The sequence below is a fragment of the Acanthopagrus latus genome, chromosome 23, assembly GCF_904848185.1.
Source record: "Acanthopagrus latus isolate v.2019 chromosome 23, fAcaLat1.1, whole genome shotgun sequence".
NCBI classification, from domain to species: domain Eukaryota; kingdom Metazoa; phylum Chordata; class Actinopteri; order Spariformes; family Sparidae; genus Acanthopagrus; species Acanthopagrus latus.
The window spans coordinates 3,146,157-3,160,493 of record NC_051061.1 but is presented as its reverse complement, the minus strand read 5'-3'; the positions used below and the strand labels follow the sequence as shown (position 1 = coordinate 3,160,493).

The following is a 14,337-nucleotide window of genomic DNA, read 5'->3' as shown; positions in this document are numbered from 1 at the left end:
AACAAGACCAAGAGTCTGTGGCTGAGGCTGTACTAGAACTACATGTTACCATGTTCACCATCTTAGTTTAGCAACGTAGCTAATTAGCACTGAACTTCAGCTGATGGAAGTGTCTTTAGTTTTGCAGGTAATTGGTAAAAAAGAGAGAAAGAAGACTGGACAATATACTATTTTGACCAAATTATAGCGGTGGTTGATAAGTGAATGTTTTTGCATTTAACACTGTATATGCACACACACACACACACGCACGCAGTGATTGTGTGTACCTCCTGGTCGGTCAGTGGGTGCAATGATGCCACGGTTACGTTGAGCAATGGCAGAACTCTCTGAAAAGAAGACTGGGTGGGAAACCGCATGTTGAGCTGCAGCAGGTAGACCTCTGCAAGATTCACAGGAACAACCTAGAGACACACACACACACACACACACATTGTAAGTCTATCTGTCAACTAAATCAGTAAGGCATGCATTTGTGTTGCAATGAATAAATGATTTGCTCAATTACACACCTCAACTGACTTCCCCTTTAACTGAAAAGTACTTTTATCATTTACAATTAAGTTCTTTCAGTGCATACTTCAACCTCATGCTTCATTTATCTGTGGGCAGGACTAGATTTTGGATATCATTATCTTGTGAAATGACATATGTGTTGTCTTTTTCTGGTTTTAAATGTTGCATTACAGTAATGTAGAACTTAGCGGACTGTTCTACTTGTTTTAATACTAGCTTTTACCTACTTTATCCATTGTATACAAAGGAAAGTAATGAGGAAGAAATACAAATCTGTTCTTTTCTAGTTTATCAATAATGAAATAGTAAAAAAGTAAATAAACCAAACAATTCCCAAGTAGGTAAGTAATAACTCACTAACTTAATTTGCTTACAATACTTCTTTCACTTTAGCACCATTTCACACAGTTCTTCTGTTGTTTCCCTGCACTTCCTCACCTTGAAGCTAGAGCTCTTTAGGACCAGGGATCCTCCCTCTATCAGGTCCAGGGTCAGTTTCAGGTAGAGGTATGAGCCCTTACTCAGGCTCTTTAGGTGGCTGATCAGCTTGGCCAGTGCTGTGTTGTCAAGACGCCCGTTGCCCAGTGACACGTTGCTCTGGATCTCAGCACTGCTGTGTATACGCTGCATCAGGTAACCCTGACAAAAAGTTTTAAAAAACACAGGTGTACTGCTAGATAACAGACAGGTACATCAATAGATAGACAACCAGAAAGATTATGTGCATGTTACCTGCAGGTCCTGGTCTATGGCATTGTTCTCTTCCATCCTGTCTAGAGAGATGCGGTTAAAAGGTAAAGAATCTGTGATGTCCTGATTGAGAAAAAGATAGAGAAACAGATTTTGTTAGTCACTTCTGCTTAAACGAGCTTTTCCTATCTGCACAGCACAATAACAAGGAAGGACTTACTGCTCAAACTTCCCTGTGACTTTTGCATGAACTTCAGCAAAGCGGGCATGCCCTATAAATGTGAAAATATGTTCCTCACTTACTGAATGACTGACACTCAACCATTGTTTGGTCGAGTGTGAGAGTTTCCCTTTTGACCCTTTACTTCAGCTTTTTACATGGATCCAACCTTGGCTTCCCTTTTGTTTGAGCTGAGACTAGAGAATCAGCAGCCCTATATTGTATGCTGTATATATTATACATCTGTGGATGTTCTTGTGCATGTAAAAATCACTGTTCCTGAAGTGCTTGAAACTCCTCTATTCCATGACTTCATGACATCATACTATGTCACCATGTCAAACATATGCATCATTTATGCCAAATGGCCAGTTTGGCATACATTTGGTAAGTGTGCTCTGTCATTGGTAGCAGTACTGGCTCAGCCATGTGTAAGATGACCAATCAAAGCAGACTGGGTATTAGGGAGGGGGGATTTAAGTATACAGGATATAAAAAATCAAATCATGAACCTGAGAAGCATAAATAAGCATACAATCTTCTTTATGTCTCCTTTAAATAAAAGAAGTTCAAAGTTTTGTTTTCTAAGGTCTGTGTTTGTGTGTGTGTTTGTGTATACCTGCTGACTGGTCCTGACAGTGGTAATGACCTTCAACCAGGAAGGGAATTTCTGGATGTTTCGGGACAGGAAGGAAGTCAGCGTGTCCCCGTAGTCTGGCCGGTGGAACTCAGCTTCGTTCAGCCCATCAATCAATACAATAAGCCCCGCCCCTTCCACGTGCAACTTCCTCTCTGAAAAAAAAACCCAATAGAACAGAACAGGTTAAGTACTGACCCTGGCTTTACAGAATAGACGCTGGCAGAATAGAGTAGAGTCTGTATGTACCTCTGTAGAGAGCATCTAGTGGTTCAAGTATTCCTCTCTCAAGGGCAGAGCTTGGATCCTGGATGCAGGAGCGCATACTAAGCGTGCTCTGGAGCTGTGGTGAGCGGTGCAGCAGCTCTCGATAGGCCAGCAGCTTAGGGGCATTACATAGCATTGCTGCCATGTTGTGGATGAACTCCGGGACCAGACAGGTGTGACAGTTATCAGCTTGACAAAAGTGATAAGAGACTACCTACAAGGACAGACAGGAAGAAATATGATTTGTGGATTTTAGCATGCCTTCAGTTTTTAATTGTAGATTTTTCCACCAGCCTTTAAAGAGGTCATATTATGCTAACTTCATACATTTATTTGGGGGTCAGTCTTTGGCGAGAGTTGCATATGCAAATTACCTAAAGGTTAGGATGTAGACAATCAAAGGTAGAGTAGCTGAGCAGTCATGCTGAGCAAGGTAGTGTGATCTAAAATAACACTGCTACAGTAGTGGCAACTGTATATATCTATATAACTCCTGTTACATGGTGACACACAAAAGTTACGGGAGTAAAGCCTTGACTCCAAATTAGGCGTTTCAGGGCTTGTGGGAGCAGCGTTTTCTGTGGGAGACAGTAACTCCCTTTGGTGCGGATTTGAGAAAACATGACCTCTTTAAAGTTTAAGAGACATTTCGCATGTCTAAAATCTTCAACTGGCAACTTAAACAGTAACTATAGCTTTCAGAGAAATGTAGAGTAGAAAGTATTTTCCACTGAAATGTAATGCATCGAATATCAAGTAGCATAAAACTGCAAATATACAAACAGTAGATATACATTAAGTTACATGGGGAGCCCACCTGTCCTGCAAGCCTCTTCAACGCCTCCTCCTGTCTCCTCCTCATCTCTGGAGTCCCTGGACAGCTTCCCCTCCCTCCTCCTTCATCGCCCCCTCCTCCTCTTCCCAGGGAATCATGGGAGAAAGAAACAGCCTCTACGTCTGGATTTGGGAGGGGAGATTTATGGAACATTTCAACATTTCATATGTCAGTAATGATGTAGAGACACAAACTATCTCTCTCTCATTGTGGCTTCAGCCTTCTTTACTATTAACTACTAATTACATTTATTCTGCTTTTGAGTATTTTTTCCACCGCAATTTAATGGGTTTTCTCTGGTGGCTGACACAGTTGTGAACGTGGTTGCTGTGTGTGAGTCTGGCTGATTTAAGTGGTTCCTGCATGATGGCTAGAATAACTCTCTGGGGGGTCCTTTGCAAAGCATGTTATATGAGCTCCTACCAACAATTAACTATGTCCCCCTCTTGTCTTACAGACTACAATGCATAGATCAAGCAAAAATACATTCTAAATTGAAATAGGGCCTCATATCTTTCTGGAACTAATTTAGATTTTATTTTTTTTCCATTGTATTTTGTGTCATGAAATTATGAACAAGGACAGGTTAAATCACTATGTATTAGGGGTGGATTGGTCCTGTTTGATACCAACTCATGCAGACTTCAGTGTTAAGCCGTTTTCTGGCGACTTTTATTTTCCTCATATGTATATATATGTTTAAGTTTAGCTGCCAACGAAATATACAAAATTATGTCAAATCTGTAGCGTCATTCATATTTGATCTCCACATTCAAAGAAAGTATAAACGTAATAATACAGTAAAGTAATGTATTCCCTTTTAAACTACGAATCTCACCTTTCTATGAATCGACACATAACTTGCATTAGCGTGCATGGCTGTGATTTGTTAGGTCTCGATTCAAACTTGCAGGGTTATTTTGCTAAATATTTTGAGAATGTATTCAAACTGAAGTTGCACCATGCATAATTCATCCATTGTTTTTATCTATCTTGCCTTCATCAGGGAGGCGTCTCAAGCTGGAACTCGGACTTATTAAAACCTTGAAGTTTTGTACAGTTTATAGAGATCAGCAACAATGCAAAATGTAATTAAAGGATGGATGTGGTATGTTGAGGCTCTCTGCGGATTGACTTTAAAATTAGAGTCATCCATATACTGTGATGTAAAAACCTTTTGTTTGAAAACTACAGTTGACTATGTACACACTTTATTGCTTTGTGTTGGAAAATTAAGATTCAAATTATTTACCCATTGACAGGTTATATGTTTAATATTTATTGTCATGTATTGCTCTATTTCAGGAGTAAATGTGTCATTTTGAAAATAGTGTATTTTCTAATATTCGCTGACACCAAATCTGAAAAAAGGAGGTAAACAAAGAGGTCAAGCACACCATAAAAATGCAAAGCTGAAGTATAAGAACAAGGTGGAGGACAATTTCACACAAGGGAGCCTCCGCTCAGCTTGGCAGAGGATTAAGAACATGGCCGCTGTGAAAACTGTTCCCTCCACCCACAACGCAATCCAGGGGGGCTGGCAGCAGCCCAGCATCTCCTTCCCCATCGACCTAAACTTTCAAGATTTGAGACAGAAAACACCACCCGACTAGAAGCAATCATCTCATCCCTCAAGCCTGCAGCAGCTGAACTCTCCTTTGACACGGAGGAGGTGGTGAGAGCCGTCAGGAGGACCAAGGAGAACACAGCACCTGGCCCAGACAACACCAGTGGTGATGGACCCTCTCCAGTTCACGTACCGTGCAGGCAGAGGGGTCGATGATGCCAAAAAACTCATCATGGGCGCTGAACACAAAAACCTGGAACACCCCAACACCACCGCCATACTGCTGTTTGCAGGCCTCTCTTCTGCATTAAACACCCTACAGCCACACATCCTAGCAGAGAAACTCTCCACCCGCTTCCACCTGGACCACCAGCTGATCCTGTGGATTCCAGGCTTCCTAACCAACAGGTCACGGAGGGTGCTGGTCAATAACACCTTCTCCGACGTCTCGGTCACCACAGGCTCTCCTCAGGGCTGTGTCCACTCATCTACGCCCTTTATGCGGATGACACAGTTCTCCTGTCCCTGCTCTCAGGCCACAAACATCACCACAGCTCAGTGCTGCAAGAGTATGGGGAGTGGTGTGATAAATGGGTCCTGGTGTTCAACACGGAGAAGACCAAAGAGATGGTGGTGACCTATTCCAACAAACAGAGGGATCTGGCTACAGCTGTCAGCACAATCCACAGGAGGAATGTAGAACTTGCGGAGGAGTACAAATACCTGGGCACAATTGTTGATAGTGCATTTAATTTTGCCTCCAACACAGAGGAGATCCTCAGGAGATACCAGCAGTGGCAATATCTCGTGCCATCGATTGCCAAATAAAAATAATAATAAAAAAAAGTTTAATGCCATTGAATTAAGTAAAATAAAAGATGATGTTAATACTGTGATATTGACACTGCAGTCTCTCTCTGCTTACGTTGAGGTATGGTCTGAGTGCTGGCAGTGGTCGGCCACATCTGGTTTCCGTGACAACTGAGCGCAGCCAGACGGGCGATGATGGCCGTTTTGCCGAAGCCCATGTTGCCCACGATCACCACGCCCCTACAAGTTGATGCGTCGCCTCTGCGAAGACAAGTGTCCACCTCCTGGAAGAGCCACTCCCTGCCGGTGAACAGCCAATCAGACGAGAGGCCAGGAACCTCAAAGTGGAGGGGCTTCAGGTTGAGAGAGGGAGTGAAACGAACTGCAGGAAAAGAGGGGAAGAGGAGTGTTGTAATTTCTGCTTGTAAAAGAGTTGTTTTTATGTTTGTTTGAAAGTATGTTCGTGTTTACCTCTGTGGTCCAGTTGACTACGGCCCCCAGAATTCTGTCTGGGCATTCTGAGGGACGTCCTTGATGGGATGTGTCTCTGCTGCTCATCCAGATAGGCTAGATCTTCGAGGTGGGCAGAACTAGTAGCTATAGAGACAGAATGATGGCGAGAGTTAATTTTCTGCAGTAGTAGGTGATTTTGGATGGGCATGAAACTCTGGTGGAATCATTTGTTCAAACTGTGCAAGAGAAATGCACTGTTATTTCATAAAATAAAACAGTGTAAAAAAACAAAACAAACAGACTATAAGGATGGAAGTTAACTTCAACTAGGGGTATTTTGGTATGACCAATGAAGTCACAGAATTAACTAGAATAAATGCCTCACAGTTTTATAACGTCCTTTGACCACCAGAATCCAATCAGTTCATCCTTACTATTTTGAAGAAGTAATCCAAGTCTCAGAACATATACTTAATTTTTTTAAAAGGAAGTGTTGTGTCAGAAAAAAACATACATCATATTATCTATTAAGCATTAGGTGTATTCTCTTTACTTAAGAGAGCTAGGCTAGCTGTTTCTCATTGCTTCCAGTCTTTATGCTACGCTGGACCAAACGTCCTGACTTCAGCTTGTGAAATATACTTTTCAGCTTTCTTTCTTTCTTGGTGAGAGAACGATGAGACAATTACCAGATTGTGGTGTCTTTATGGTGAATATAAAGCTACTGTACAGTCAGTAGATGGTTAGCTTAGCTCAACACAAAGACTGGAAACAGGTGGTACCAGCTGGCTTGGCTTTGTTAAAGGGGAACAAAATCCATCTAGCAGCACTTCTGAAGTTCACCTATTAACATGATACATTTGGTGAGCTTAATTCAAACAGAAACCTAACATGATAACGACATCGTTTTAAGGGAGTATGGGACTATTTCTTGGCAAGGACTTCCTGGATACTCAGCTAGTTCCCTGGCAACATCACAGTGTCAAAACTTTTTTTTCCCCTAAATGGCGCAAAACTTTACAATATGTGAATGCAACGCAGTTTTGATGCCAGTGAGAACCACATCACAAAGGTCCTTCACCTTTGGGGACCAAAGCATGCAAATATAAAGCAAGCTAAAGCTACTACCTAAAGTCAACCACAAACAAAACACTGAAAGGTCTGTTTCCAATCTGGGTAATGATCGACGATGAAAGTAAAAGTAAAACAATTTTAAAGAAAATCTAGCTTTGTCTTCATTTTCTTGTTTGTCACTAGTTAAGTACAGGATGTTTAGGATCTCATCCAAGGAGAACCATGTCTTAACTTCCAGTACAGTTACTATAAAGCAGATCTGAAGGCTAACAAAGTTTTGATAAATGCTGGAAACTTCAGGTTGTCTCTATTCCCAACAAAACAGAGGGGAAACCTACCGAACGTTTGGTCCAATCAATCCAGTTAGAATCCTCCAACACAACAAAGAATGTCAGCGCTGGCTGTGTCTCGTATCCTGTGTATGTGTGTGTGTCGTGAAAAGCTTCATACATGTCACTTCCTTCTTCCTTCCTTCCTTTTCAAAAGTGCTCATGTTTTTTTAATAAGTAACAGAGAGAGGAAAAGAGGAAATGCAGGATGAGATGTCACCCAGGTGCCGTCTCTGTTGTTTTGAATCTACACATTATTACTATGTTTTTACATTTCTGTATAAATGAGATATTCTGTAAGCCTTGGTAGGGTTAGTACACTCTTTTTTTAATCTAATGAGCAAGTCCGACTGTTTCATTAATGATGCCAAGCCAGCCTGTCCATGTCCTACATCAAGTTTGGATGCAGAGTAACTATTCCCAATATTCATATTATAATATCGAAAGGTATTGATCATACCTGTGGTTTCATTATGAACAAAGAGTTATGTATAAGCGGTTAAATGTGATATCTTCTAGGCTTTCAAAAAGTTATATGTCCTTAATGGATAAAATTTTGACATTAAAATGGGTCATCTTGCGGGGGGTTGTGATGCTAACATTTTTTTTTTTTTTACCACTGTCTCGATGTAAAATTGTGGACAAAAGTCTTGATGATGATAATGATACAAAATATTGATTAATTTGGCTTTCAAAGGTTTTTAGCAGTGTTGGCATTCTAATGAAAATACCACAGTGGATGCACTTTTTCTATTCATTATCATCATGTCACTGAGTCAAAAAAAGATTGAATTTAGTTCTTTTGTATTATTCTGAACTGTAGTGGTGGAAAACTACATTGAGAGAGCAATTGTTTGGAACCTTGCTGGTAATAATTATGGTGAAATGAGGCTGTGAGTATAGAAAACTATTGAACCATGTTCGTTACAAGCCTTGATTTAAACCCAGAGTGGATATATGATAACAATTGAAGCAGGGCTTCATTTGTTCACTATCACTGGTGAACCAACTTTAGTTGGAAAGAGTCGTGAACTTCCTTCCTAACAGGAAAGAGTGTGTGTGAGTACACTGCAGGACTGGAAACCACTTGATTCACACACACACACACACACACACGCACGCGCGCGCACACACACACACACACACACGCCATCTTACCAGCGACTGAATTGGGGCGTGGCATGAGGTAGAGAGGGATGGAGTGGGTGGAGCCCAGTGAGTAGACGGACCCAGTCGCTCTATCTGGATGGAGTTTGTTGAGGCTGTATGTGGAGGCGGCCATGTTGTCCTCCGCACTGTACAGGAAGCCGTCATTCACTGTTCCTTCAGCGATCACATATGAAGAGGAGGTGGGGGCCACCACCGGCCGGCCCACCTGCTGCCAGAGGTTCTGGTTGCTTCCATGGTAACCATCGCTGGGATACTTAGTGTTATCGTCCCGCTCCGCTGCTGACTCAGCAGAATAGCTGGTCAACGTGGCTGGAAGACAGTGTGGCAACAGGGTTAATGATTTCACTGTGTAAGGGGTCTTTTCTGAAGAAGCTGCATCTATAGTATGTCACCTATGATGCCGCTGTCTCTGCTCTCCAGTGTGGAGGTGGGGGATGTGACGGAGGCATAGTTCGAGGAGGCGTGCTTGTTGTTGTTGTTGCCCTCCCCCCCAGCAGGAGGTGGCAGTGTGGAGCAGGGGGAGCTGCTGCTGCTGGCCAAACTGGAGGAAGGGGAGATCCTCTGTGGGGAAAAAAGGAGAGATTTTGTTTTCATTTCCATTTACAGTATATACCATATGTTAAATTTTAATTGTTCCTCTTAGTTTTTTTCTTCCATATGTGAAACAATCTCCGGTCTTACAAGAGCAGAATAAAAACAGTGGCACTGGGCCTCAAAAAGTGCAATTAATAAAATAAATAAATAAATAAAATAAAATAAAATAAAATAAAATAAAATACACTATAGTACAATATAATATTATATAATTTAATAATACAATATAATAACACTTAATTCTGATAATTAATACAACTATTTTTAACTTATCTTTAGTTATGCATTTCCATGTTATGCCAATTTCTTCTTCAACTCAACTACATCTCAGAGGCAAATATTTTACATTTTACTTCACTACATTTGTTTCACAGATTTTGTTACGAGTTTAGTTACTTTTCAGATAACAATTTTTCCTCCCCTTTTTGTCCAGTGAAAGCCATAGATCTCCAAATGTGAATGTTTGTGATTACCTGAAGGATGACCTCCTTCCTAAGACAGATAAACAACCCTATGGAACACATGTTAGCACAAGCCCTCCTAGAACCCATAGAGACTACACTGCTGTGCCTAAAGTTTGAATAAAAAAAGTCTTAACATTGACGTCAAAGTTTTTAGAACGCCCCAATTTTTCTTGAAATGGTACAAAGGTAATTTCTTAACTGCAAGAGGTTTAAAAAACATAAATCCAAGTCATGCCGGATCTGCCTAAGGCAAAAAGAAAATGATGGTAAGCTTGAAAACGTGGCGTGGCCAGCACATTCTCCAGAACTAAACCCATCTGGTTTGGTATGAACTGGACAGAAGAGTGAAAGCAAAGAGCCTCACATTTTTGGGAACCTCTGCAACAGAGCTGGGAAGAACTTTATATATGCATTATATACATTTTGGTTTATAATTTGATTCTATGATTTCTTTTTTAACTTCAATTTTTTATTTGTTCTATGATTTAATTTGAGAGTACAATGAGACATTAAACTGCATACATTTAAATAAATAAATGGAAAAACTGGGGTGTTCTAAAACTTTTGACCGGTAGTATATATACACAAATCAAGGAGAATCCCCCATTGAATACATTAAAATGTTATCAAAATGACCTGTAATTGCAGTCTTTGAGTATGACGTACATTGTTACCATCCACTATATATATAGTGGTTTATGAAATCTGTTTTAACTGCAGGACACTCAATTGTCTCTGTCATGAAATATTTAGCATATGTGTATCTGTGTGTGACTTGATTACCTGTCCATCATCCTGGGCGTGATAAGGTGGATCTCCAGCGGTTACCTTTTCCCCGAGCAGGAAACCCAGCCTGGTCATCAGCGCATCAGCTGCCTCGTCTACCGAGGGAGGGGGTCCTAACTCTTCATCCTCAGCTGGAGAGGGAGCAAGTGAAGAAAACAGGGAAAGGTTTTTTTGTAAGGTTTCGGTTTGTCACAGCAAATTGAACTGTAAATAACAAAGTAGCTTGAGGAAATTCAGAGAGCAGCTTTAACGTGGAGCATAAGCCAAAGCAGATTTTTGGACTCAAACTTTTGGCATATTTTATTACTAAAGGATATGGAAAAAGCTGTGAACAGAAAACAGACATATTTTATTATTATTATTATTATTATTATTATTATTATTATTATTATTATTATTATTATTATTATTATTATTACGACATTAGTAGTAGTAGCAGTAGTAGTAGTAGTAGTAGTAGTAGTAGTAGTAGATATTATTATTATTAAACTAGTAAGGAGAAACTTGTTAACTTGTAAGAGTCACTCACTCTTCTTTTAGGTCCATTTTAGTCTCCATCAACTGCAGAGAATAATATCTGACTCATAAACGTCTAGATGTTGCACGGCCACCAGCTAGTAGCTCCATTTGTCAGTCTGCTGTTTTGCCATGATTACAACCAAACTCCTACAAAACTGATGACATTTCCAACAGCCTCAGCTGTAATAATTAGCAAATGTTAGCATGCTAACCCACTAAACTAAGATGGTGAACATTTAAGACACTATCATTTTAGTTCAAAGCACAACTGTACAGTTTCAAACTGAACTATGTGTGTGTGTGTGTGTGTGTGTGTGTGTGTGTGTGTGTGTGTGTGTACAGGTGTACTGTAGGTGATTTGAGGCGAGGAGAAGGAACTGGCCTCCTCATCTCAACTGTACCAGCAGCCAAATCTGCCTTCCACCTGTCAAAGATCAACTTGTCTGCCTCCAACCCCAGGAAACTTTTCTCCTTATTCTCTTCCCTCCTACCCCTCCCCCTCACTGCTGATGACTTTGCAACTTACTTTACCAAGAAAGTAAAATACATCAGCTCCTCATTTACTCCTGTGCCCATCCACAAAACACCTCATCCAACCCTCACCTCCGATGGCTTTACCTCCTTCAGCCCTCTCTCCTCTGAAGACGTTCTCACACTAATGATGCCTAACCGTGCCACCACCTATTCCCTTGACCCAATTCTACTAGATTAGCAGGCTGGCTGGTACCTCCATCGCTGAGAGCAAACAAAACCTCAGTGATGGAACAAACTCCCGACCAATGTCAGGACAGCGGAATCACTCTCGATTTTCCGCAAACGAATCAAGACTTGTTCAGACTTCACCTTGACCCTGCATAGCAGGACTCCCTCCTAACCCCCCCAATGAATGCTTGAGTGTTCTTATCGTTAGCAATTTAATCATAGCACTTGTGCACTTAAAGTATCTTTGATAAATAGCAGCTACGAGCCTCAGATAAGGGCGGCTTGACAGTTGTTTTAATTTTTTCTTATTTACTCTATCGACGGGATATGTTTGTGTGTGTATGTGTGTGTATGTATGTATGTATATGTATATATACACACACACAGACGCACAGACACACAGACACACACACACACACACACACACACACACACACACACACACACACACACACACACACACTGACTGTGTGCCACAGCATGAAAGCTCATACTCTCTGAAAGTCTATAATTACAGCTATAAATTGCTGACTGTTGGACGAAATACCAGGAAAGTATCGCGGACACACGCACACACACACTTAAAATAAAATGCACGAGTATGCGCGGACATGCATGCATGTGCGTTCGTGGTCAGTCAATGACAGGGTGTGTGGATCGTTTTTAGAACAAGAAAAATAAAATGGAAAGATCAGATACAGAGCGCACAGACTTTTCCATTTCTGTCTAGTTAACTACTGAAGCTTTCCTTCTGTCGATCCTCCCTTGCTTTCCTCCTTCCCTCCTCTGTCATCTCCATACTTGATCCTCATCTTCCATCCCTCACTCTCTTTCCTATATTCTTTATTTTCTCTGTCCTTTTGTTTATATAAATATATTACATATACAGTATATACATTATACCTTTTACAGTTCTGATATAAATTAAGCATCTCCGGTTTCTTTGGGAAGAAGCGCCTCGTAACAGCTACTGGAGATATATGTGATATTTCAAAGACGATGCCCCCTGTTGCTTGTTGATCCAGGTCCTCAGTCTTTAGTGAGGGTTTTTGTTATGGCAGGTATCCAATGCATAAATATTTAAAACAAAGATTACTGTTGTCAAGGTTGCCAAGAACAATCAGACAGGACATTTTTTTTTCATCCTTTTTTTTTTTTTTTTTTCAAAATTTGGGTCTGCTTGGGTTACCCTCAACCAAAATCAAGTAACCTGACACTTTGAAATTTCTTTGTGGTTATGAGGGCTACGCAAGTCACAACTCACCATCTATAAAGCTGGCTGACACGGACGGCTTCTGTTAATTGTGAGACGCTCCATTTGAGCTCCTGTCTCTTTAAGGTCCCCTGTTTCAAATAACCTGACTGGTCAGCTCACGCGTGTCTGACCCAGCACAGCTCATCCGTGTTTGCAGCCTCCAGTTAGCTTCACTTCAACCACAAATATTTGCATTAACTATGCAAAATACCGACGAGGAGGATGTTTCAGGAGCCGTGTTTTCTGCGGGAGAGAGGTGCTCCCGCTTGGTGCGAACCTTGGGCGTTTCAATTTTCAAGATCTTTTACATTCACATGAACCTATGTAAAACACCGAAGGAGAGGAAAGAAGCAGAAAAGCATCATTGATCTCCTTTAAGGCCCGCTGCAAGATCGTTTTCCCACAAAACCTTTAACACAGAAATCTTTTACAATCAATCTGTCAGAGAACTTGTAGGACACTAGTGCTAACCCTCTAGCCAGTGTTGCATTGTTAGCTTGTCAACTACAGTAGCACAAATGAATCAGGATTTCGAATCAGTCCTGGTTTCCTGTAGTATTGTATAGCAGGGGCAGGCTTCCACCTCTTCAATAAAGGTGGCCTCTCCTTGGGGTGTCTGTCGGTTACAGCCCTGACAAACAGAGACATGACATGCAAACAGAGTGAACAAAGTAATATCCACAAACTGTTTGACTGACTTTTTATGGCTTCATCTTTTGTGACAAGATGAGATGCTGTGCCTCTTTAGACTAAAACAAAGAACAAAAAACAGGCTATTGTTCTTTTCGGGCGATTCTTCTCACAAATGTGACCATTGGATTGACTGTGCAAAGACAGCAGAACTACTCACACAGCCATTTCTGGGACTGTCTTAACTTAGGACAACTCATGTTACAAGCTATCACCTACATCCTTTTTGACTAAAACATTACTTTGATGTACACAATGTAAAGACTTAGTCTTAACAATTGAGACTGAATTAATGTCTCTACATTCTTAAAGACATGAATTGTAACATTTCTGTATGAAGAAGTCTAAAAATGACAAGACGTCTTATGTATTTTGTTGAGCTGCGCACTGACAGTATCCTAAATGTCTCCAGTGTTCAAACCTAAAGAATTCTGTCATATTTCTCAAGCTAACTCTGCCTGCCTTGTGCTAAAACTTCCCAGATAGTCAGAGAGTGAGGAAGGAAGTCAACAAAGGAGACTTAACTTGACGTGAATTCAACTTTAAAACATTAGCGCTTCTGTGAACTTTTCTGCCTGACACAATTTCCATTGGTAATCATAATTCCTTACCAATGAAGACAACTCCCATGATCCCACGCTACGCATGTCTTTAGTTTTATTTTGATCAACAGGCTCCTGGTGGTAGAAATTGTTCGTGTTTTGCATTAAAAGGTGCAGTGAAGTCAGATTTGCTCCTCACAAGAAATACAGCCTGTCA

The 14,337-nt window shown here is 40.9% G+C and overlaps 1 protein-coding gene across 3 annotated transcripts in view; it reads right to left on the bottom strand.

Moving 5' to 3' along the window:
- tanc2a (tetratricopeptide repeat, ankyrin repeat and coiled-coil containing 2a) overlaps positions 1-14,337 on the bottom strand; it is a 47,661-nt gene that overhangs the window by 13,933 nt on the left and 19,391 nt on the right. For all 3 annotated transcript variants that reach the window (XM_037089083.1, XM_037089082.1, XM_037089081.1), the window contains 11 exons: positions 10,410-10,543; positions 8,961-9,129; positions 8,557-8,877; positions 6,014-6,139; positions 5,658-5,924; positions 3,148-3,287; positions 2,313-2,544; positions 2,046-2,218; positions 1,249-1,329; positions 955-1,155; positions 270-404 (listed from right to left, as the gene is read on the bottom strand). In XM_037089083.1, coding sequence (XP_036944978.1) covers positions 270-404; positions 955-1,155; positions 1,249-1,329; positions 2,046-2,218; positions 2,313-2,544; positions 3,148-3,287; positions 5,658-5,924; positions 6,014-6,139; positions 8,557-8,877; positions 8,961-9,129; positions 10,410-10,543 — 1,979 coding nt within the window. The remainder of the gene's footprint in view (positions 1-269; positions 405-954; positions 1,156-1,248; positions 1,330-2,045; positions 2,219-2,312; positions 2,545-3,147; positions 3,288-5,657; positions 5,925-6,013; positions 6,140-8,556; positions 8,878-8,960; positions 9,130-10,409; positions 10,544-14,337) is intronic.